Source organism: Ascaphus truei, chromosome 12 (genome assembly GCF_040206685.1).
Source record: "Ascaphus truei isolate aAscTru1 chromosome 12, aAscTru1.hap1, whole genome shotgun sequence".
NCBI lineage: Eukaryota > Metazoa > Chordata > Amphibia > Anura > Ascaphidae > Ascaphus > Ascaphus truei.
Window position 1 is genome coordinate 40,737,509 of NC_134494.1, and position 22,244 is coordinate 40,759,752.

The 22,244-nt window shown below is 53.8% G+C and overlaps 1 protein-coding gene across 1 annotated transcript in view; it reads left to right on the forward strand.

Moving 5' to 3' along the window:
• The window catches only part of AMBRA1 (autophagy and beclin 1 regulator 1), a 37,689-nt gene that overhangs the window by 10,454 nt on the left and 4,991 nt on the right, over positions 1-22,244 (forward strand). The window contains 9 exon segments of the mRNA XM_075566688.1: positions 415-506; positions 2,233-2,412; positions 3,816-3,896; positions 4,349-4,449; positions 10,946-11,056; positions 11,945-12,133; positions 12,219-12,373; positions 21,184-21,324; positions 21,408-21,466. Of these exon segments, the coding sequence (XP_075422803.1) occupies positions 415-506; positions 2,233-2,412; positions 3,816-3,896; positions 4,349-4,449; positions 10,946-11,056; positions 11,945-12,133; positions 12,219-12,373; positions 21,184-21,324; positions 21,408-21,466 (1,109 nt within the window).

Here is a 22,244-nt window from a genome sequence, read left to right on the forward strand (position 1 = left end):
CTTTCCCCTCTCTCTTTCCCCTCTCTCTCTTTCCCCTCTCTCTTTCCCCTCTCTCTCTTTCCCCTCTCTCTCTCTCTCTCTCTTTCCCCTCTCTCCCCTTTCTCTTTCCCCTCTCTCTTTCCCCCCTCTCTCTCTCTTTCCCCTCTCTCTCTCTCTCTCTTTCCCCTCTCTCCCCTCTCTCTTTCCCCCCTCTCTCTCTCTCTCTCTCTCTCTCTCTCTCTCTCTCTCTCTCTCTCTCTCTCTCTCTCTCTCTCTTTCTTTCCCCTCTCTCTCTCTCTCTCTCTCTCTCTCTCTCTCTTTCTTTCCTCTCTCTTTCCTCTCTCTTTCCTCTCTCTCTCTCTCTCTTTCCTCTCTCTCTCTGTCTCTCGCTCTCTCTCTCTCCCCCCCCCCCCACACTCCCCCTTCTCTTTCCCTCCCAGGAGGCTTCTGGAGTCTTCCCTGATCTCTCTGTCCCGATACGATGGTACAGGGTCTCGAGAACATCCCATCTACCCGGATCCTGCCAGGTAAAAACCTTCTCTCCATGTCCCCCCATTTGTGTCACTTCCTATCAGCGATAGGAGAGGGAAGGGGTAATGTTACCAGAATGGGATGTTTGGCCATGACGAAACCACTCCTGCCACCTCTCCGCCATCTTTAAATGGCCTGGAATCTCCACAATCACCGGGCACCTCACTCCGACTGCATTTGTGAGCACTTCCACCACCAGGACAATCGGCGCGGTTCCCTGCAGCGAGGACATGTTTTTACTGTTCCCGAGGGGGTGCTCACAAATGCAGCCGGAGATCCAAGGACCTTTTAAAGATGGCGGGTGGTGGCCAGGCAACCTGTGGTTAGTAGTCCCGGTGGCGGAGTGCCACTGGCGATTTGGCCAAACGTCCTAGACCGTAATGTGAAGTCTTTTATCTCCCTGTGCCTCAAAAACCAAAGTGACATTGTATACACTTGGGAGAGGGGGACTTGTCGTGCGAAGCTGGTGTGTGGCGCACGCTGTCGGCACAATATGAAAAGAAAGTTTCCGATTAAACGCTCGTCATCTACAAACTGAAATGCGCTAATCTTTTCAAGGTAAACTGGGGGATTACAAATGTGTCTACTTGTCTGTTCTTGTTTGGTAGGTTTATCATAAATCTGCAGTTTAACAAACGTGAATATATCACAGCGCACCAGATAATAAGTGATAGTGAGTGAAACAAATATGAATGAAATCCTACATCTGTGCAAAAAGGCACCTCTTTGTTTAAAAGGATTCTGCGTTCCCTAAATCCGATGTTTGCTCTTTCTCTCCGTTTGCCGCCTGCCTTTCCCTGTTTTCTCAGACCACTTTTGCCTCCCCTATGCTGTGAAGATCGAAGTATCATGTAAAGCCCCCTCCCCCCTCTCCCCTCCCCAAACACAACCCAGCAAAGTCCCCGCGGTGATTTACCGACCCTGTTCCCTTTTTATAGTCGTCGTTTTTTTCTTGTAAAATGTCCCTTTTTTGTGTGGCTGCTGTGCCTGATATAATCCTGCCCGGTGGAGCAATCCTGGCGACCCCGAGCACAAAGATCTTAAAAAAAGACTAGCCCGGGAGAGGGGCTGCCCGTTTGTAAAGGGCGTGAGCTGATCAGCTGGCATTGTGGCATTAAAGGGTCATGTGGTGAGGCGTATCGGGTTTCTATCACTCACGTGTGTGGGATGTCGGATAAACACGCCTGTCAGCTGAAGCGTGTGTAGACCCACCTGGGCAAGAGTAACCCCCCTCTAGATCAGGGGTGCTCAACTTCGGGTCCTTGAGACCCCCCCCCCCCCCCCAAGAAGTCAGTTTTTCAGGATATCCCAGCTTCAGCACAGGTGGCTCAGTCAGACTGCATCACCTATGCTGCAGCTGGGATATCCTGAAAACCTGACCTGTTGGGGGTTCTGGAGGACCGGAGTTGCCCACTTTTGCTCGGGGGACTCCGTAAAGACGTAATGATATTGTACTACAGGCGCCATGCAGCATGTTACATAGGATGAAGGGGTAAGTGCTTATTTGCATTGGTGGCTTTTATGCAGCGAACGTGGGGAAGTAGAGCTTCAGTATTGGAAGGTTTTATTTGCCTGTAGGGTGACACCCAAGCAGCACTCCTAAAGGAATGACACCGCGTGAGGTTACCACGACTTGGGTGGTCTTACTAGACTGGATTCTGCATACCCGTCTGTGCACCGGGGGGGGCGTGCCTCTCTCATGGTACCGCTCATGTTCCCCAGGCTGTCTCCAGCGGCTTACTACGCACAGAGGATGATCCAGTACCTGTCTCGAAGGGACAGCATCCGCCAACGCTCCATGCGTTACCAGCAGAACCGCCTGCGCTCTTCTGCGTCTGCTCCGTCGTCCAGCGAGGGCCAGGGAGCAGTGGAGGCTGGAGAACTGGAGTTTGAGGAGTTTGAGTGAGTGTCCCCCATCTTGTATAACTCCCCTCTACCTACTCACCTGGTACGGTTCTCTCCTCTGCCTGGGTTGGACATATGCTCCTCCATACACTCATCTTGCATCTTGGTGGCCTTTGAGGATTGGAGTTGGCCGCCCCTGTCCTGATGTGAAGTCTGTTAAAGCCACTGACCGCTGGGAATGAATGAGAGATTGGCACTTAGCTGGGATTCAGGCCTGCATTGTATATTGGTCAGACGGCGTGCACTTCCTTTCATATAATCTGTATTCCTGATAGAAGGGCGGGGGAAATAATCCAATTGCTTTATCCCGCGTTCTTTTTGGAACCTGTAAAAACCTTGGTCTCCTTCCGTCTCTCACCCAGACCCCCCTGCAACCCCCCCCCCCACGTCCTGTAAAGCAGGGCAAAGATAATGAGAAGAGGTCAGGGTGGTGGGGCCGGGTAACAAGGTGCAATATACTGTACCTGCGGCTACTAAGGAGATTTAAAATGTGTGCAAATGCAGTGCTCATGAAACCATAGCGCCCAGAACATTCCTGCACCACAGGTACAAAACCTAAAACATGACCCCACAGGAGGCAGGGGGTGGAGGGAGGAAGATTGCCCGCTGCTACGCTTTGGGATACCTTGTTCTCCTCTGCAGTGCAGGGTTGTCTGCTCCTGAAGCTCAGTTTGGGAAGCGTTGCTGGAGCATGTCTGAGGAGATGACTGTGAACGTGTCTGCTCACACAGTGCACTTATTTGTGTGGTAGAGGAAGATATACAGGTGTGCACTGTGCAGGTGGACTCCTGTCTCATCACAGCTCATCTCTACCCCATAGAAACGCAGAGAGTGTGTTACAGGGCGCTTATGCTGTTTGGGAGGACTTCGCTCCGCAGCTCCCGGCAGCTGCCTGCGCTTTACAACGTCGCAGAAAGTCTTTCTCGCTGTTTGCGCACCTGCAGTTTCTTTGTGGACAGAAATAGCCTACACGCTCTGATGCTGAACTGCCTGCTTAGCCAGGAGTTTAGATTCCTGTGACCGTGGAGAGAATCGGGTCATACGAGAGTGAATCAAGTCACTCCTCAGAGAACCGGCCCAGTTTTCCAGCCAAGAGAGAGAGGGCCGCGTAACAGCCCCCGAGACAATCAGATCAGTTTGGCAATCATTGGAGAGAGGGGGAATTGGACCAGTGAGTAGCGGCTTGGGTCAGTGCTACAGCTCCTTCCTGTTGGAGAGAACCACATGTGCAACATGTCAAACATCCGTGTCCACTACACAACCTCGGCACGCGTGTGTTATAAGAACATAGTGTCTGAGACGTTTCTTGTACCAGCAGTGCGGCCCCTGCCACTCCGGCCAAACACTCCTCACATTGTCCTTTTCACTACATACTTTTGAAAATGCTGTTTCTTCCTTAGGGACAACGGGGATCGCTCACGGCACAGGACTCCGAGAAACGCTCGCATGTCGGCCCCATCACTGGGGCGCTTCGTTCCCAGGTACGAGACCCCCTCCCCCTAATACTTCCAGCACTCTCAGCTGTTTATCATTCGTATTGTCTCTTCCCATGCCCTGCCAGTTCCTCTCTGACACCTCTGCTCCAGTCTGTTACTTTTAACTTCTCTCTGTCACTCCTTGTTTTCTCGCTCGTTCACTATTTTCTTTCCTCCCCCTTCCCCTCCGGTCTGCCTGTCAATATTGTTTCTTACTTTGCCTAGTTATACACGTCCTCTCTGTATCCTTCTCTCATCCTTGCTTGTTCCTTTACTACACACATTCTTCCCCCCCCCCCCTCTCGTTTTACACTACATCTTTCTCCCGCTCCCCTTTCTAACCCTGGTTGTGATCACACACTAGTTGCACCGATATCACAAGATATTGACTCTCTGGTTCTCTACTCCCCATCTCTTCCTCTCCCCTTTCTGACTCTCTGGCCTCCCTCCCCCTGCAGGAGATTTCTGCTACCGGAGTACCTGCCATATGCTGGAATTTTCCATGAGCGAGGTCAGCCGGGGCTGGCCACACACTCCTCTGTCAACAGAGTCCTGGCAGGTAAGTACAGGGATCACCTCACCCCTGGACCACCCAGACCTCACACTCCCTATTCAAGCCAGCAACCCCCCCATCTACCTCTTCACACTTGTGTCCTCTGCACTTGTCCCTTGGTGGTTCCCAAACTTCCACTGAGCCCCCCAAAAGCAATTATTTAGGTCTTGCCACCCCTATTCTTGCAGGATTTGTGGGTTGTACAGCCCAAAAGTCCCATTTGATAACACAAGGATTTTGTACACCGTGGAATATATTAATTGGCTTATTGCAGTAGGATTGCCTTCTTTCTCTTCACAATCTGTCACCCTGCCCCCCACACGCCACTGTTTCTCTCTCACTGTCACCCTGCCCCCCACACGCCACTGTTTCTCTCACTGTCACCCTGCCCCCCACACGCCACTGTTTCTCTCTCACTGTCACCCTGCCCCCCACACGCCACTGTTTCTCTCACTGTCACCCTGCCCCCCACACGCCACTGTTTCTCTCTCACTGACACCCTGCCCCCCACACGCCACTGTTTCTCTCTCACTGTCACCCTGCCCCCGACGCCACTGTTTCTTTCACTGTCACCCTGTTTCTCTCGCTTTCACCCTGCCCCCCACAAGCCACTGTTTCTTTCGCTGTCACCCTGCCCCCCTCACGCCACGTTCTCGCTGTCACCCTGCCCCCCACATGCCACGTTCTCGCTGTCACCCTGCCCCCCACACGCCACTTTCTCTCTCGCTGTCACCCTGCCCCCCACACGCCACTTTCTCTCTCGCTGTCACCCTGCCCCCCACACGCCACGTTCTCTCTCGCTGTCACCCTGCCCCCCACACGCCACGTTCTCTCTCGCTGTCACCCTGCCCCCCACACGCCACGTTCTCTCTCGCTGTCACCCTGTCCCCCACACGCCACGTTCTCTCTCGCTGTCACCCTGCCCCCCACACGCCACGTTCTCTCTCGCTCTCACCCTGCCCCCCACGCCACGTTCTCGCTGTCACCCTGTCCCCCACACGCCACTTCCTCTCTCGCTGTCACCCTGCCCCCCACACGCCACGTTCTCGCTGTCACCCTGTTCCTCACACGCCACGTTCTCGCTGTCACCCTGCCCCCACACGCCACTTCCTCTCTCGCTGTCACCCTGCCCCCCACACGCCACGTTGTCGCTGTCACCCTGCCCCCCACATGCCACGTTCACGCTGTCACCCTGCCCCCCACACGCCACGTTCTCGCTGTCACCCTGTCTCCCCCACGCCACTTTTTCTCTCGCTGTCACCCTGTCCCCCACACGCCACGTTCTCCCTGTCACCGTGCCCCCCACACACCACTTTCTCTATCGCTGTCACCCTGCCCTCCACACTCCACGTTCTCGCTCTCACCCTGCCCCCCACACGCCACATTCTCGCTGTCACCCTGCCCCCCACACGCCACGTTCTCGCTGTCACCCTGCCCCCCCACACGCCACGTTCTCACTGTCACCCTGCCCCCCACTCGCCACGTTCTCGCTGTCACCCTGCCCCCCCACACGCCACGTTCTCGCTGTCACCCTGCCCCCCACACGCCACGTTCTTGCTGTCACCCTGCCCCCCACACGCCACGTTCTCGCTGTCACCCTGCCCCCCACACGCCACGTTCTTGCTGTCACCCTGCCCCCCACACGCCACGTTCTCGCTGTCACCCTGCCCCCCTCACGCCACTTTCTCTCTCGCTGTCCACTCTATTCACTATTTCGCCTGTACCCCCATACCCCCTCCTAGCTGCATAATGTGTAGTGCTGGAGTTCCGCCGCCAGGTTTTGGGGGATTCCGGGGAGGCAGTGGGTGTTTTTGTCCCGATAGAGAAGCAGAGTTATGCACGTCCAGCGCAGCTGCTGCCTCTCCTCTTTCAGTGACCCCCCTAACTGGTGCGTCAGGAGTCCTTCCGTGAGGGGATAATTAACCCAATTACCTCTCGCTCTAACAAGGGAAAGAGAGCCAGAGATGGGGTAGCCATAGCAACGGAGGAGTCGGGGGAGCCGCGTGCCAGTGATGAAGGCTCTGCGTATGCAGAGCGCTGGCATTGCCCTGTCCCTTGCGGAGGAGGGTCTGAGACTAGCGTCCAGGTTTCAAGCCGGCGCGCCCCCCATCTATTTCCACCCCCTCCTCTTTCTGGTTGGCATGGTTACTTGGCTGAATTTTTGTGTTTGCTTGTGCCAGTCTAAACAGACCTGCAGGTCTCCCCGCGTCGCTCAGAGGAGCGTGTTTTAGCAGAATTAAGAGTTTTCTCGGCGTGTGTGTAATGCAGGCTCGCGGTGGGACGCTTGGCTCAGAGTTCATACCCGTAGCGTCTTGACTGAGCTGAGAGCGCATTCAGGCGCACGTCCCCCTGTCATGGTGTTACCAGCTGGTCCCCTGGAGGACATTCAACCCCTGGTTACGGGCTGCCCTGTGCCCACCACTTTCTCTGATCCCTGTTCCCATGGACGTCCTGCTGCTTTTTGCACAGTAAAGGGCTTACATCTCTCAGTAAGACTTCTAACTTGGAAGGTCGTGACCAAAATTGATATGCGTTTTGGAACCAATATGACCCTTTCAGTGAAATAAACGTAAGCTCAGAAATAAAGGTCTTTTTGGACTGTTAGATTGTTGTATCTATGTATTGGAGAGGCACATCAAAGGGCTGCTCTAGAGGATTGGGGTTAAGGGTTAGATGCTCTTAAGAACTCTACAGCGCCCAGTTCATAAGGATATTCTGTAGACTTCTTCAAAAGTGGGTGTATGGTCTGATGCTCTGGAGTATTAGTTTGATGGCACTAGTCTGCCTGCAGTGCTACGCTCTGGAGTATTAGTTTGATGGCACTAGTCTGCCTGCAGTGCTATGCTCTGGAGTATTAGTTTGATGGCACTAGTCTGCCTGCAGTGCTATGCTCTGGAGTATTAGTTTGATGGCACTAGTCTGCCTGCAGTGCTACGCTCTGGAGTATTAGTTTGATGGCACTAGTCTGCCTGCAGTGCTACGCTCTGGAGTATTAGTTTGATGGCACTAGTCTGCCTGCAGTGCTACGCTCTGGAGTATTAGTTTGATGGCACTAGTCTGCCTGCAGTGCTACGCTCTGGAGTATTAGTTTGATGGCACTAGTCTGCCTGCAGTGCTATGCTCTGGAGTATTAGTTTGATGGCACTAGTCTGCCTGCAGTGCTATGCTCTGGAGTATTAGTTTGATGGCACTAGTCTGCCTGCAGTGCTATGCTCTGGAGTATTAGTTTGATGGCACTAGTCTGCCTGCAGTGCTATGCTCTGGAGTATTAGTTTGATGGCACTAGTCTGCCTGCAGTGCTATGCTCTGGAGTATTAGTTTGATGGCACTAGTCTGCCTGCAGTGCTATGCTCTGGAGTATTAGTTTGATGGCACTAGTCTGCCTGCAGTGCTATGCTCTGGAGTATTAGTTTGATGGCACTAGTCTGCCTGCAGTGCTATGCTCTGGAGTATTAGTTTGATGGCACTAGGCTTAGCCAGGGTGGCGTTCAGCCCCAGGTTTGGCGTCCTCGTCGCCCGCGTGGTCGACTTTCTCTAGGAAACTTTCTGGCATCATGGGGAATCAGGACTTTGATACAGTCCTGTACAATGTAACACTTTCTGATGTAGCAGCTTTTCCAGGCTATTCCGCGCAGTGTACAGAACATTACACACCCGCGGGGTGCTCGCCCGCCTGTTCCTCCCTGCCATTTAATACTCGATTGAGCGTTAAATCAGCCGCAGGATTGTTTTTGTGAAATCATTTAGAAATGAATTTCCCTGTAAATGAGCCAGTCAGCGGCAGAAATTCTCTGAAATGTCAGCTCCGCGCTGGTTGTCTGTGCCGGGTCAGCAAGCGCCGGATAGAAGGGAAGAACGCGGCCCCCCTACCCCACCCCCTCCTTCCAAAACACTGAGCAGATATGTACACAGTAACCTCTTCCTGCCTGGGGGAGGGGGGGGGGGGGGGGGAAGAAAGATGAAGCTTCTTTCCCTGGCACTAATCTCTGAGCACACACAACACCCCAAGAAGCATCGCACCCCAGGCCTCACTCATGGGGTCGCATTCATCTTTATGTTCTGTGGCCTCGTGGCGGGTTTTAATACAGAGCTGGGAATACAGGTAGAGAGGGGGGTGGTGTGGGGGTGGCAGGAAGCTCGGGTTGTTGGGCACTGTAAAGCGTTGCTGGGGTGTTAAAATCGGGGGCAGCAAAAGCCTTTAAAATCAGAATATTTCCATTCCGATATATTTTTGGGGGGGAGGGGTCCAGAGACCCCCGAAGGTCATTGATTTGACAATTCCGACAATGCCATCAGGTTGTGTGTGGGATCCGGAACAGATCCAGGCTTCCTTTGTTGATAAAGACACAATGCCCGTGTTTCTGTCACAATTAAAGCCTCTTCTTTTTGTAAGTATGACAGAGGTAATTAACGAGCCCTCTGTGCTGCTTGGGGCTAATGACTTGGAATCACGATCTGTTTAAGGGCAGCTGACCGATCCTTTTGTTAGGTAGAGGGAGGTAAAGCGGCAGCGGAGAGGAGACTAAATCGGGCAGCTTATTAGCAAGCTAATTGGCAGTGAAGCTGTAACATTGTACGCTAAAGCAGCCATGCAAGGTCTCTGCTTCCAGGGCTGCACCTCTGGGGGGGTTTGGGGGGTGCCGGAGTCATCCGGAGCTCTGACCGTAGATGGGACACTAAGCAGTAATATACATGGAGCCCGAACACTCGCCCACTGAAGGATATGGTTTTGCACCGTGTCTTCCCCGTTTCGCTCAAGTTTAATTACACGAATAATGGATAGCATACAGGCATACCCCGGTTTAAGGACACTCACCTTAAGTACACTCGCGAGTAAGGACATATCGCCCAATAGGCAAACAGCAGCTCACACATGCGCCTGTCTGCACGTCCTGAACAGCAATACCGGCTCCCTACCTGTACCGAAGCTGTGCGCAAGCGGGGAGACTATAGAGCCTGTTACAAATGCGTTACATCAGTTATACACGTGTATGACGTTTGCAGTACAGTATATGCACCGATAAGTGGGGGAAAGGTAGTGCTTTCCATACGTGCTCTGGACCCATTGCGTACGTTTATGCGGGGTGTGCCTGTATATAAGCAAATAATCGCAATGATATTGGGATGAAAGGTAAGAAGAAAATCCTTTTGGGACGGCGGCCGCACCCTTTTGCATGCTGGCGTGTTCCTTGGGTCTGAATTGAGCACAGCCCTGCGAGGGTTGTGGGAATATTGGGTTAGTCAGGGTGCCGTTCAGCCCCAGGTTTAACAGGACAGGCATCTCTCCCCCCATTAGGAGGTGTTCCCCCCCCCCCCCCACCCCCCATTAGTCCTTTCTTGGCGTGCGCTCCGCCAGGGGTCCTGCCATGAGAAGCAGGCTTAAACACGTGTACCGCTGATCCCGCTGTCTCCGGGTCCTTTCCCTTGCAGAGATTTCAAGGCAGGAAACATTAACGATATGTCTCGTCCTTTACTTTAGGATTGTAGGGGGGGGGGGCGGCGTGATCTACGTGTTGGGGGGGGATGTGGGTTATTGGCTGTAACCCAGGAGTGGGCAACTCCAGTCAAGTGCCACCAACAGGTCAGGTTTTCAGGGTATCAGTGCTTCAGCCATCCAGGTGGCTCAGTCAGTGGCTCAGTCGAATACCTGTTGGTGGCCCTTGAGTACTGGAGTTGGCCAGCCCAACTCCAGCCCAACTCCAGCCCAACTCCAGCCCAACGCCAGCCCAACGCCAGCCCAACGCCAGCCCAACGCCAGCCCAACGCCAGCCCAACGCCAGCCCAACTCCAGCCCAACTCCAGCCCTCACGGGCCACCAACAGGTCAGGTCGGGGATATCCCAGCTATAGCACAGGTGGCTGTCTTTGATTGAGCCACCTGTGCTGGAGCCGGGATATCCTTAACCTGACCTGTTGGCCCTAGTTGGACCTAAACACAAACCGTGTGGGACAGGTTATTAACATTGCGGAGTATAACGGCTCTTGGCTTGAATGCTCCGCAAAGTCCCACTTTTCAGTGTTTATAATGGTTTTGTGAAATTGGTGTTTATTTTTCCGATGTTGACCCCACATTTGGTGCCTATGGCCGTGCATCTTTAGCTTTCATACTACCCATGTGTTATCTCCTGCCCGCATCTGAGCGGCTACAAGAGGTGGTTCGAATCTAAACCCGGAGTCCCTACGTTTGACGTCGCGCTGCTTAGTAACGTGTGTTAAATCCCATGCTCCACTGGTCTGATTGGCCTGAAACAATTCACGATGCAAAGTGCTTTCACTATCACAGCTTCAGTACAGAAGTGGGTTTGCATTTAAGGATAAAGTCCTGTTCGGCCTCTCCCCCGGGTGGGAAGTCCTGTTTGGCACCTCTCCCTGGGTGGGAAGTCCTGTTTGGCCTCTCTCCCTGAAAGGCTCTGCAATGTGTGCACCTTACATGCCACCCCTTGTGTTGTGGAGGTATTACCGGGAGCAAACATGACTCTTCCTCCCCCCCCCCTTCCCCAAAGGTGCTGTGATCGGAGACGGGCAGTCTGCAGTGGCCAGTAACATCGCAAACACGACCTACAGGCTGCAGTGGTGGGACTTCACCAAGTACGACCTGCCGGAGATCAGCAACGGTGAGGGTCACTGGGCGTCCTTTGTTTTGCTATTGATGATCACAAGCAAAACGCTACATTCCCCCTTACTGATTTTTAGATCATGTTGGTCTTTTTTTGGTGTTTCTTCTCTCCCTCTCCCCTCCACTCCCAAGAATTAATGTCCGTGCCTCACCCTCTCCCTTTCCTCTCTCCTTCTCTCCTCTTTCTCTCTCTCCCGTCTCTGTCCCTTCTCTCTCTCTCTCGTCCCTTCTCTCTCTCTCTCGTCCCTTCTCTCTCTCTCCCGTCCCTTCTCTCTCTCTCCCGTCCCTTCTCTCTCTCTCTCGTCCCTTCTCTCTCTCTCTCGTCCCTTCTCTCTCTCTCTCGTCCCTTCTCTCTCTCTCTCGTCCCTTCTCTTTCTCTCTTCCGTGTCTTCTCTCTCTCTTCCGTGTCTTCTCTCTCTCTTCCGTGTCTTCTCTCTCTCTCTCTTCCGTGTCTTCTCTCTCTCCCGTGTCTTCTCTCTCTCCCGTGTCTTCTCTCTCTCCCGTGACTTCTCTCTCTCCCGTGTCTTCTCTCTCTCCCGTGTCTTCTCTCTCTCCCGTGTCTTCTCTCTCTCCCGTGTCTTCTCTCTCTCCCGTGTCTTCTCTCTCTCCCGTGTCTTCTCTCTCTCCCGTGTCTTCTCTCTCTCCCGTGTCTTCTCTCTCTCCCGTGTCTTCTCTCTCTCCCGTGTCTTCTCTCTCTCCCGTGTCTTCTCTCTCTCCCGTGTCTTCTCTCTCTCCCGTGTCTTCTCTCTCTCCCGTGTCTTCTCTCTCTCCCGTGTCTTCTCTCTCTCCCGTGTCTTCTCTCTCCCTCTCTCTCTCGTGTCTTCTCTCCTCTCCCAGGAATTATTGTCCGTGCCTCACCCTCTCCCTTTCCCTGTGTCTCTCACAGCCTCTATAAATGTGCTGGTGCAGAACTGCAAGATATACAATGACGCCAGTTGTGACATCTCTGCTGATGGGCAGCTGCTGGCAGCCTTTATCCCAAGCAGCCAGCGCGGCTTCCCTGACGAGGGAATCCTGGCCGTGTATTCCCTGGCACCGCACAACTTGGGCGAGATCCTCTTCACCAAGCGCTTTGGTAAATTGATGGTGGTTTGGTTTCTTTTACGCCAGTGAAGCTTGGCCTGGCCCTGAGCGCTCACCAGTGTCTCTGCTTTGTGTAGGTCCCAACGCCATCTCTGTGAGCCTGTCCCCAATGGGCCGGTACGTCATGGTCGGTCTGGCCTCCCGGCGGATCCTGCTGCATCCCTCCACAGAGCACATGGTGGCTCAGGTCTTCCGGCTTCAGAAACCTCACGGAGGGGAAACCTCTATGAGAGTGAGTGTGGCGTCTTCTTTATTGAAACAACATATCCAGTTATTTATTTATTCATTCTCTCCCTCCTTCCTCCCTCCCTCCCCCCCCTCCCTCTCTCTTCCCCCCCCTCCCTCTCTCTTCCCCCCCCCTCCCTCTCTCTTCCCCCCCCTCTCTCTCTCTCTCTCTCTCTCCCCCTCCCCCCTCTCTCTCCCCCCCTCCCCCTCTCTCTCCCCCTCCCCCTGTCTCTCTCCCCCTACCCCCTCTCTCTCTCCCTCCCCCCTCTCTCTCTCTCTCCCCCTCCCCCCCCCTCTCTCTCCCCCGCTCTCCCCCCTTTCGCCCTCTCTCTCCCCCCTTTCGCCCTCTCTCTCCCCCCTTTCGCCCTCTCTCTCTCTCTCTCTCTCTCTCTCCCCCCCTCACTTTTTCTATTGTGCAGATTTTTAATCAACGTGTTAGATGAAAGTTAGGCCGTTTCTGCACTTTAGAGACTTGGCTCTGTGTGTGTAGTCTAAGGAATTTTGTCTCCCACTCCTTCCATGCCCCCCACATCCCTAATTTCACTCTGTGCAGGTAAAGCGGGCTTGCTTATGACCCGATGCAGCACGTTGCCCTCAGGCTGAGTATCAGGCTGGAAAGAGGGGAGGGAACTATAGGAGCCGTAGATTTGGGGAAGGAACTATAGGAGCCGTAGATTTGGGGAAGGAACTATAGGAGCCGTAGATTTGGGGAAGGAACTATAGGAGCCGTAGATTTGGGGAAGGAACTATAGGAGCCGTAGATTTGGGGAAGGAACTATAGGAGCCGTAGATTTGGGGAAGGAACTATAGGAGCCGTAGATTTGGGGAAGGAACTATAGGAGCCGTAGATTTGGGGAAGGAACTATAGGAGCCGTAGATTTGGGGAAGGAACTATAGGAGCCGTAGATTTGGGGAAGGAACTATAGGAGCCGTAGATTTGGGGAAGGAACTATAGGAGCCGTAGATTTGGGGAAGGAACTATAGGAGCCGTAGATTTGGGGAAGGAACTATAGGAGCCGTAGATTTGGGGAAGGAACTATAGGAGCCGTAGATTTGGGGAAGGAACTATAGGAGCCGTAGATTGGATTACCGCTGCTAGTCCGTATTTTGTTGTAATATTCAAAGAAAACCTTTAATCAGGTGTTCTCAACTCCAGTCCTAAAGCGCCCCCCCCCCCCCCAACAGGTCAGGTTTAAGGCTATCCCTGCTTCAGCAGAGGTGGCTCAGTCAACGATTGCACCTCCTTTGCTGAAGCAGGGATACCCTGAAAAACTGACCTGTTGGGGGGGCTTTAGGACTGCTTTAACCTGTTCAGGGGGCACAGTTCAGAGACTTATCCCCCTCTGTGCCAGAGATAGATTAGCACACAGGGCGGGCAGGACAGAAGCTCAGCTCGTGGGGGACCGTAGTGCTTGTGTGAGGGAGTCTGAACACACGCCAAGAATACGTCGGCTAAAGCCTCCCGCGCATTTCTATATTGAGACAAAATCCACTTCCTTGTTTTGACTCATCATCCCACCAGCCTCCGATTCCCCCTCACAGGTGCCAGGCTCTGAGCTGGCAAAGGGAGGGGGCAACAGTCCCTGCTATATCTGAGAAGGGGGCGGTGATGTTCGCAGGCAGCCTGTCAGCCAGCTGTGTGTAACCCCTCCTCAGAGATGTCTGCAAGAACTGTAGCCACAATAAACTTTGCACCACTTGCCAGGCCTGGCCGCTCTGCAGCCTGCCGGGCCTGGCCGCTCTGCAGCCTGCCGGGCCTGGCCGCTCTGCAGCCTGCCGGGCCTGGCCGCTCTGCAGCCTGCCGGGCCTGGCCGCTCTGCAGCCTGCCGGGCCACGAGCCCCAGACTGGCCTGTAAAGTCTGCATTGTATTTAAGGGGAGCAGTCGATATTGTAGATCCCTTGGTTTTGGTAACTGGCGGTAAGCCTTTCAGATTTGCACAGATTAGTAAAACACCATTAAATATGGAGAAGATGATGTATAGCGGCGGAGTGCTCTCACTAGTGCTACTCCCGTTCTACTTTGGGAATAGCCATGAAATAATAGTGGCTGTACCAGGAATCCTCTAATCCAGGAAGCTCACGCACAGATTATTAACTCCCCAGGGCCCCCAGCTGCCCCCAGCTGCCCCCATCAGAATAAGGACCTTGCGGTGTCTTCCATTCTTTGGGGCTGGAACATGCGCTCGCGTTCTGCGGTTTGGGATGCTGAAACTGAAGAAGGGCGCGGAGAGGCAGCATAAAGGGCCTGACACGCGGAGATATACATTATATATCCCACAGGATCAAGGACTGCGGTTCAGTTCCGGCACTGTGTGTGGGAGGGTCACCACTAATATAATAGGGTGCGCTGGAAGCCATAGCACGGGTGCCATGACAACCATCCACGCGGGGGTGTCATTGCTTGATTTGAAGGGACCTGCAGGGTAGGAGTGAGGTTGTGTGTGGGAGGGATCAGTACCAGAATAACAGGGCACGAAGAGGAGAATACATCGCCGGATTAATTGCACAGGCCGTCACCGCCGATTATCTCTCCTCAAGATCCAATCTTGTTCATTTTCTGTAATACGGTGTCATGCGATTCAAAGGCCGCTTCCTCCGTAATTATGACACACGCGACCTCCCCAGTGGCATTGTCTTGGCAATGGGAGCGCGCGTGTGAGCGCCGGGCGGAGGTTAGAAACGGCAGCCAGTTCCACTTCTCTCTCGCTTCTGATGATTTTGAGAAAAGTCGCAAAATGCAGGAGAGCGAGGCTGTGGCCTCCGTATGAGTACACTGGGAGCTACGCTGCAGCAGGGGAGGCCTGCTGCAGTCCTCAAGGGCCACCAACAGGCCAGGTTTTAAGGATATCCCTGCTTCAGCACAGTTGGCTCAGTCGTTGACTGCACCACTGATTGAGCCAGCTGTGCTGAAGCAGGGATATCCTGTTCATGAAGGGGGCAGTGCTTTGCATGGGTGCCCCCCACAGATACTTCAGCTTCCCTCAGATTGACACCGTGGATACAGGAGTTCATGAACCCATTTTGCTGCGAGTAGCATGTGTAGCGCATCAGGATACATCGCATGGGATGCAGAATCAGCCAGTGGCAAATATTCCCCACCTGCTGCGACTGTTTTATAGATAGGGGCTTCAGTCATGGCCACTTCCTAATAACCGCCGATTTAACGGCTGTAGGAGTGACTGACGGTGAGCTGATCACTTAGTGGGCGCTGCTAATAGCATAACCCGAACGTATGTAACGGCGCAGTGTGCGTTTAGGGTAAATCATCGCTCGGAGGGGATGTTTCTTTCTTGAAGGCATTTATTGAGCTGAACACCGCTGCCTGTGACAGTATTGTGAGTGAGTGGTGGTGCTTTGGGGTGCGTCTTGTCCCTTAGGGTAGTAGGGGCTATCATGCCATTTATTGACCTACAAAGCCCATTACTACCCACCTCCTGGGAGGATTCCAGCAAGGCCGCGCATCTTACAACTGGTATTGATCAGCCTTCATGGAGTCTTAATGACGTGTCTGTCAATGCCACATGCCATGCAATTTTCCTGTCCTGTAACAGATAAAACCAGCCATCCGATGCAGGGCCAGAAGGTCATATGTTGGGGGTAGTGCTAGCCACACATTGATTTTCCTCACCCGGGAATGGCCTGACACTTGAAGCCTCATCCTTTTTGAAAAGAACCAGAGCTTGTTTACACCTCGAGACACCTTTGACCAGCATGTTTCGTGCTGAATGTACCATCCAAGCAAATGATGTCTGGTTTTCTACTATATAAGTCTGTGTTCATGTATTGTAGGACGTTTTTAAATGACTAGCTTTGCCGTTAGACATGATCTTTAATGTACAACAGCAGCAGTTTCCAAACCTTTTTTACGCAGTGCACCCCCTACTAAAAAATATTTGTTTTGTGAACCCCATATAAATCTTGTTGTCTGCTGATCAGACAATCGCTAACTGTGTGAGCGATCCCAGGCAGTAGTGTGTCCTGAGCTCGTGGAGGTAACACACGCTTAATAAGGCCCCAAACTGCACCTCTGACAGCTACAGGTATATCGCCCACGCTGCCTGTACACATTATTACTGCAGGAGTTTCCAAAGTCACGCCCCACAATGCCTTGCTGCTGTGGATGCAAGGCATTGTGGGGAGTGACTTTGGAATCTCCCGCTGTAAGTGACAGTCATACCCCTCACACTAAGGAGCAGTTTGGGGCCTTACTACGTGCGCAGTCCCCATACTGGCTCAGGAGCCCGTTATACCGCCTGGGGTCCACTGGTACAGATTTGTTTTGGCAAACCCCTTTTGAGATGCCTCATGAACCCCCTGTTGGGGATACCTCACGAACCCCCTGTTGGGGATACCTCACGAACCCCCTGTTGGGGATACCTCACGAACCCCCTGTTGGGGATACCTCACGAACCTCCTGTTGGGGATACCTCACGAACCCCCTGTTGGGGATACCTCACGAACCCCCTGTTGGGGATGCCTCACGAACCCCCTGTTGGGGATGCCTCACGAACCCCCTGTTGGGGATGCCTCACGAACCCCCTGTTGGGGATGCCTCACGAACCCCCTGTTGGGGATGCCTCACGAACCCCCTGTTGGGGATGCCCCTCGAACCCCCTGTTGGGGATACCTCACGAACCCCCTGTTGGGGATACCTCACGAACCCCCTGTTGGGGATACCTCACGAACCCCCTGTTGGGGATACCTCACGAACCCCCTGTTGGGGATACCTCACGAACCCCCTGTTGGGGATACCTCACGAACCCCCTGTTGGGGATACCTCACGAACCCCCTGTTGGGGATACCTCACGAACCCCCTGTTGGGGATAGCTCACGAACCCCCTGTTGGGGATAGCTCACGAACCCCCTGTTGGGGATAGCTCACGAACCCCCTGTTGGGGATAGCTCACGAACCCCCTGTTGGGGATAGCTCACGAACCCCCTGTTGGGGATAGCTCACGAACCCCCTGTTGGGGATAGCTCACGAACCCCCTGTTGGGGATAGCTCACGAACCCCCTGTTGGGGATAGCTCACGAACCCCCTGTTGGGGATAGCTCACGAACCCCCTGTTGGGGATAGCTCACGAACCCCCTGTTGGGGATAGCTCACGAACCCCCTGTTGGGGATAGCTCACGAACCCCCTGTTGGGGATAGCTCACGAACCCCCTGTTGGGGATAGCTCACGAACCCCCTGTTGGGGATAGCTCACGAACCCCCTGTTGGGGATAGCTCACGAACCCCCTGTTGGGGATAGCTCACGAACCCCCTGTTGGGGATAGCTCACGAACCCCCTGTTGGGGATAGCTCACGAACCCCCTGTTGGGGATAACTGTACTGCAGCATGTTTGCAGATATTTATTGGACTTAAACATACTACTATAGGCTGGGTTCACAGTGTGAAGTTTAATGGGATAAGATGGGTAACATTTTGATGTTGTACAGTAGCAGTGGGGTCTTCATATGATGAGGCGTTAATATAAGATGAATGTTCATACCAGGCTCTTCATCTTGTGGCTCAGAGGGCTTTGGCGTGGCCGTTCTTGGCTTTGGCGTGGCCGTTCTTGGCTTTGGCGTGGCCGTTCTTGGACTGTCTACTCCTGTGTAATTTCTTTCCGGTCAGAGAGCGAAGTGCATTTTTCGTACTGAGACTCACTTTAGGCAAAGATAATTGTGACGGTATGGGTAGCTGGCATCACAAAACTGAAATGAAGCCCAGCTAGCTACCCCTAAACCATGTAACGTGGCCACCTATGTAAGGCTAAGGCCCCGCCCACTCAGTCAGCGCGCCCGCACGGCAGACAGGCGGGGCGCTGACAGACACAGACCGCGATATGCGGTCTGTAGGGAGCCAGGAGCCGGAGTGGGAGGGAGGGGGGCGGGAGTGGGAGGTAGGGGGGCGGGATCTGATCGTGGTGCCGTTCACCCCCCCCCCCCCCCACACACATACACACATACACACACATACATACACACACACACATACACACTCACACACTTTAACTCGCAGCTCCTTCCCTGCTCCCCGCCCAAGGCGCCTCCCATCTAGCTCCTTCCCTCCCCTCCTCCCCATTGGCTGACTCGCGTACCACGTGACGCGTCAGCGGCGAAAATCACTAGGATCTTGCAGCATCGGCCGGCTGACGCGTCACAGTACGTAGTCAGCCCTGCCGGAAGGAGGCAGCGGGGGCAGGGACCATTCGGGCAAGGGTCTGGTGGTCCGCGGCCGCACGCCCCGCCGGCCGCAGCGGGTTCGCAGCCTAAGGCTTATTTCAGCCAAATGTACTTTAGTATCTGGGGGAGAACAGGGAATGTATAATGCACTGTGTATGTGAGAATGTATTTCAAAGCCCGTATTCTTTATTCCCTGTGACAATCCTTCCCCTGCTTAGAAAAGCTGGCATTGTTCTGTGATGTGATTTGGGAGTCGGCCCTGTAAAGTGTAAATTGGATTATGTGACTGTATGGGCTCATTTCTAAGTCCTCGGACATGGTCAGCGCTTATGCGTGGACCCGTGCTGAGGCGCGCTGCTGCTCGGCACTGAGCCCCTGCAGCCGCAATGAGAGCGGCTTTAGCAGGGGCTCGCGCACGTGTCCGCACGCTTGGGGAAGCGTGTGTCTGACGGAGGTTTGAAATTTGCCGCTCGCCGGAGCGCAGGGCCGGTCACGTGAGGGGTTCGCCCAATGAGGGCGAACCAGCTCCGTGACGTCACTGGCCCGCCCCCGACACGCCCACGGACGGCACGCTGTGTAAGGCCAGGGACAGCACCGCTTTCCTTGAGCCTCAGCGCGCCTCAGCCCGGATCAAAGCACTATGTCCCAGGCCTAAGGCCTTGCCCCCGCTGCCTACTACAGCGTCCGCTGTGGCGGATGCTGCGCGCACGAGAGCCCTCCCCGCAATGGCGCCGGGCCCGCTGCGAGGGGGGGGCGCAGCGCGAGAGCTAGAGCAGGACTCGCGTCGAGCGATTAGGCACGCCCCCCGGCGGTTCAGCCAATGAGGGCGAACCTGCCGGGTGACGTCATGGCCGCGCCCCCATCACTCCTCCGTCACGCCCCCCCCGGTCTCTGCTCCTGCAGTGAGCTGCAGACCGGGGAATCGGCTGAACGCGCCGCCAAAAGCACGGGCGCGCGTTACAGCGTCGTGACCGGGGCCTTAGCCTAAGATTGCAGACTTGCAATGTGAGTTGCATTTCTATGGAGGGGACTCTGATTTAATCAGCTGAGGTTCCTGCAGATAAATATGTATTGAGACAATGGTTAGGAGCGTGGAAGTGTTACAGACATTTGGTGAGTGTGAAAGAGTGGACCATCAGGTTGCTTTGATTGGCCAGCAGCCCCCCCATCCCATGTTAAAGGATAGCCACCAAGGAGTATGTAAGGAACATGCTGGTCAGAGCAGCAGTTGGTTATCCCTCAGGGAGAGAGACACTCTGGGAAGGAGTGTGGAGAGCGACTGAGAGACTGAGTCATTCTGTGAAGGAGTTTGGATCTTGACAGTGACCAGCTGGAGATAGTGTCAGAGGCTCTGCTGTGTGATCAGCCCTCTGATATCCTGGACGAGAAGCGGACAGGGCAAGCCTGCTTGATGCCGGCCCCTGCACCTAGCGAGGCTAGAGTCTACTCCCCAGGCCCCCAGTTAGTATTGGATATTGTTTTGTCTGCTGGCGTGCCAGAATAAACCCCATTTTATTCAACAGCTTTGTTTTGTCTGGTGCTAGTGTTCCTGGTGGTTTCGGTGTAAAAGTACCGCTCTCCCGTGACACCCTAAATATATATAATACAAATGTTATGCTTGCAAAATGTTAAAGGATAATAGTTGTGAAGTCTTCTGATGGTTTTACGGCCATATTCGTTTGGTCCTCGTAAAAGCACTGGTTTATACAATCTGGTATATACCATGTGGTAATATCCTAAACACACGGCATGCCCACGTTTCCTCTCTGGCACTGAAGGTGTTAATACCCCATGTCTTAGACTCCATACAGTCTCTTTCCGGCTGCTCTTTGTGTTGAGCAGGTGCTTCCTCCCGTACGCACGCTACAGACACTCCCGGGCTCTTCTCTGGGCACCTCCATTGGATGTTTAATGGGGATAACTTGTGGTTGGTGAGTGGGAGCTTTCAGTCCTTAATAACCGCTCATTATACACCGAGATGTTTGTTGCTTTAGGAAGGAACCGATGCTCTTTTGCATAAACCACAACCTTCCTAGGGCGGGCAGGGATGGGTGGGCCCTGGCACAGGGATGGGTGGGCCCTGGCGCAGGGATGGGTGGTCATGCCCATGGCGCAGGGATGGGTGGTCATGCCCATGGCGCAGGGATGGGTGGGCCCTGGTGCAGGTTTGGGTGGTCATGCCCATGGCGCAGGGATGGGTGGGCCCTGGCGCAGGGATGGGTGGTCATGCCCATGGCGCAGGGATGGGTGGGCCCTGGCGCAGGGATGGGTGGGCAGGGCCCCTAAGCTCAGAACTTTCTAGCCATTTTCTCAAGTTGAGCAACAATAAATAACTTGCTGGCAGTAACGAGTATCACGTTCCAAGCTGCAGTAAACTAATCTTTTCTGAACAATGTAATGGGGAAAGGTCAAATATTAAGTGCAGTGGGTTTCTGGGGAGGAGGATTGGGAAAGAACATTCCATAGAGTTTAAGGGATTGTGTACATCCACGTGGATATTCTACGATCTACACGTGTCTTTGTATAAATATTTTTCATTGTAGATTAAAGGGTTTTCAACTCTTGCGTTTTTATTTTGTGTGTGTATATATTTATGTATATGTATGTTTGTTATTCAATGTTTGCTTTGACCTACTCTCCTTTCCAGCGTGTCTTTAATGTCCTGTACCCAATGCCCGCTGACCAGAGGAGACACGTCAGCATTAACTCTGCCCGCTGGCTGCCTGAGCCAGGATTAGGACTGGCATATGGTACCAACAAGGGAGACCTGGTGATTTGTCGGCCTGAGTAAGTATGACACTTCAGTGGTCCCATTGCCTGCGTGTCACACTGTGGGTTAATAACCGAACACACCGTTCCCTTCATTTCCAGCTCTCCGTACTTCTGCAGTTCTTGCTCCACAGGGCTTATGCCAATCTCTTCTCTGTGTGGTTTGTTTTAACTACCCCTTAAGTAGGTACACTGTAGGCGTCTTCTAGACACACTGCAAGGTGTGCCCCTTATTCACCCATCATAGTACAGTCAGCCCCTTGCTCCTTGAATGTCTTAGACCAGGGTCTTTGGTGAGTGTTTTATGAAAGGCCAGCAGTGCCCCTTTAATTCCTGTGTTTGAGCAGCAATTCCTTGCCAGTCCTTCCTGTTCATACAACAGCCATAGATAAGGTGGTCTATAACAAGCCTGTGAGGGTCATGTTCAGCATATCTGAGCCCTCATCCCATCAGTATTGCTGTGCGTCCCTCAGATGTGCCCAGCCCTCCTGTCTCCTGCACCAGAGCGTTCATTCATCAAGCTGGCTGAGGATGGGTGTGGGAAGGGGGGTAACCGTTCCATCGCTGTTGCCTGGAAGCATAGGGACATGTGTTCCTGCCATGATGGATGGGACACGATCTGTTAGTCGCATGGAACATTACAGCTGCAAATGGACACCTCATCTAAATGGGAACATGTGTGCCCTCAGGTTCACTTACCTCTCACCTATCCCTAGTGTTCGGCGCACACGTACCCATCACATGACACAGCCCTGTCCTATCACCCCCTTCCCCTCTGGGGCTACACATACCTCTCGCCTCCCCACAAGGCATCACGCACACGAGTACATCATCTCCATCCAAGTAATTCTTCCTTGCCCGGAGGCATCGGATGCACGCGCACCCCTGAGTCTCTCTTCACGGGAGCCCGTTAAAGTGCCTCCGGTGTCATTTGAATGT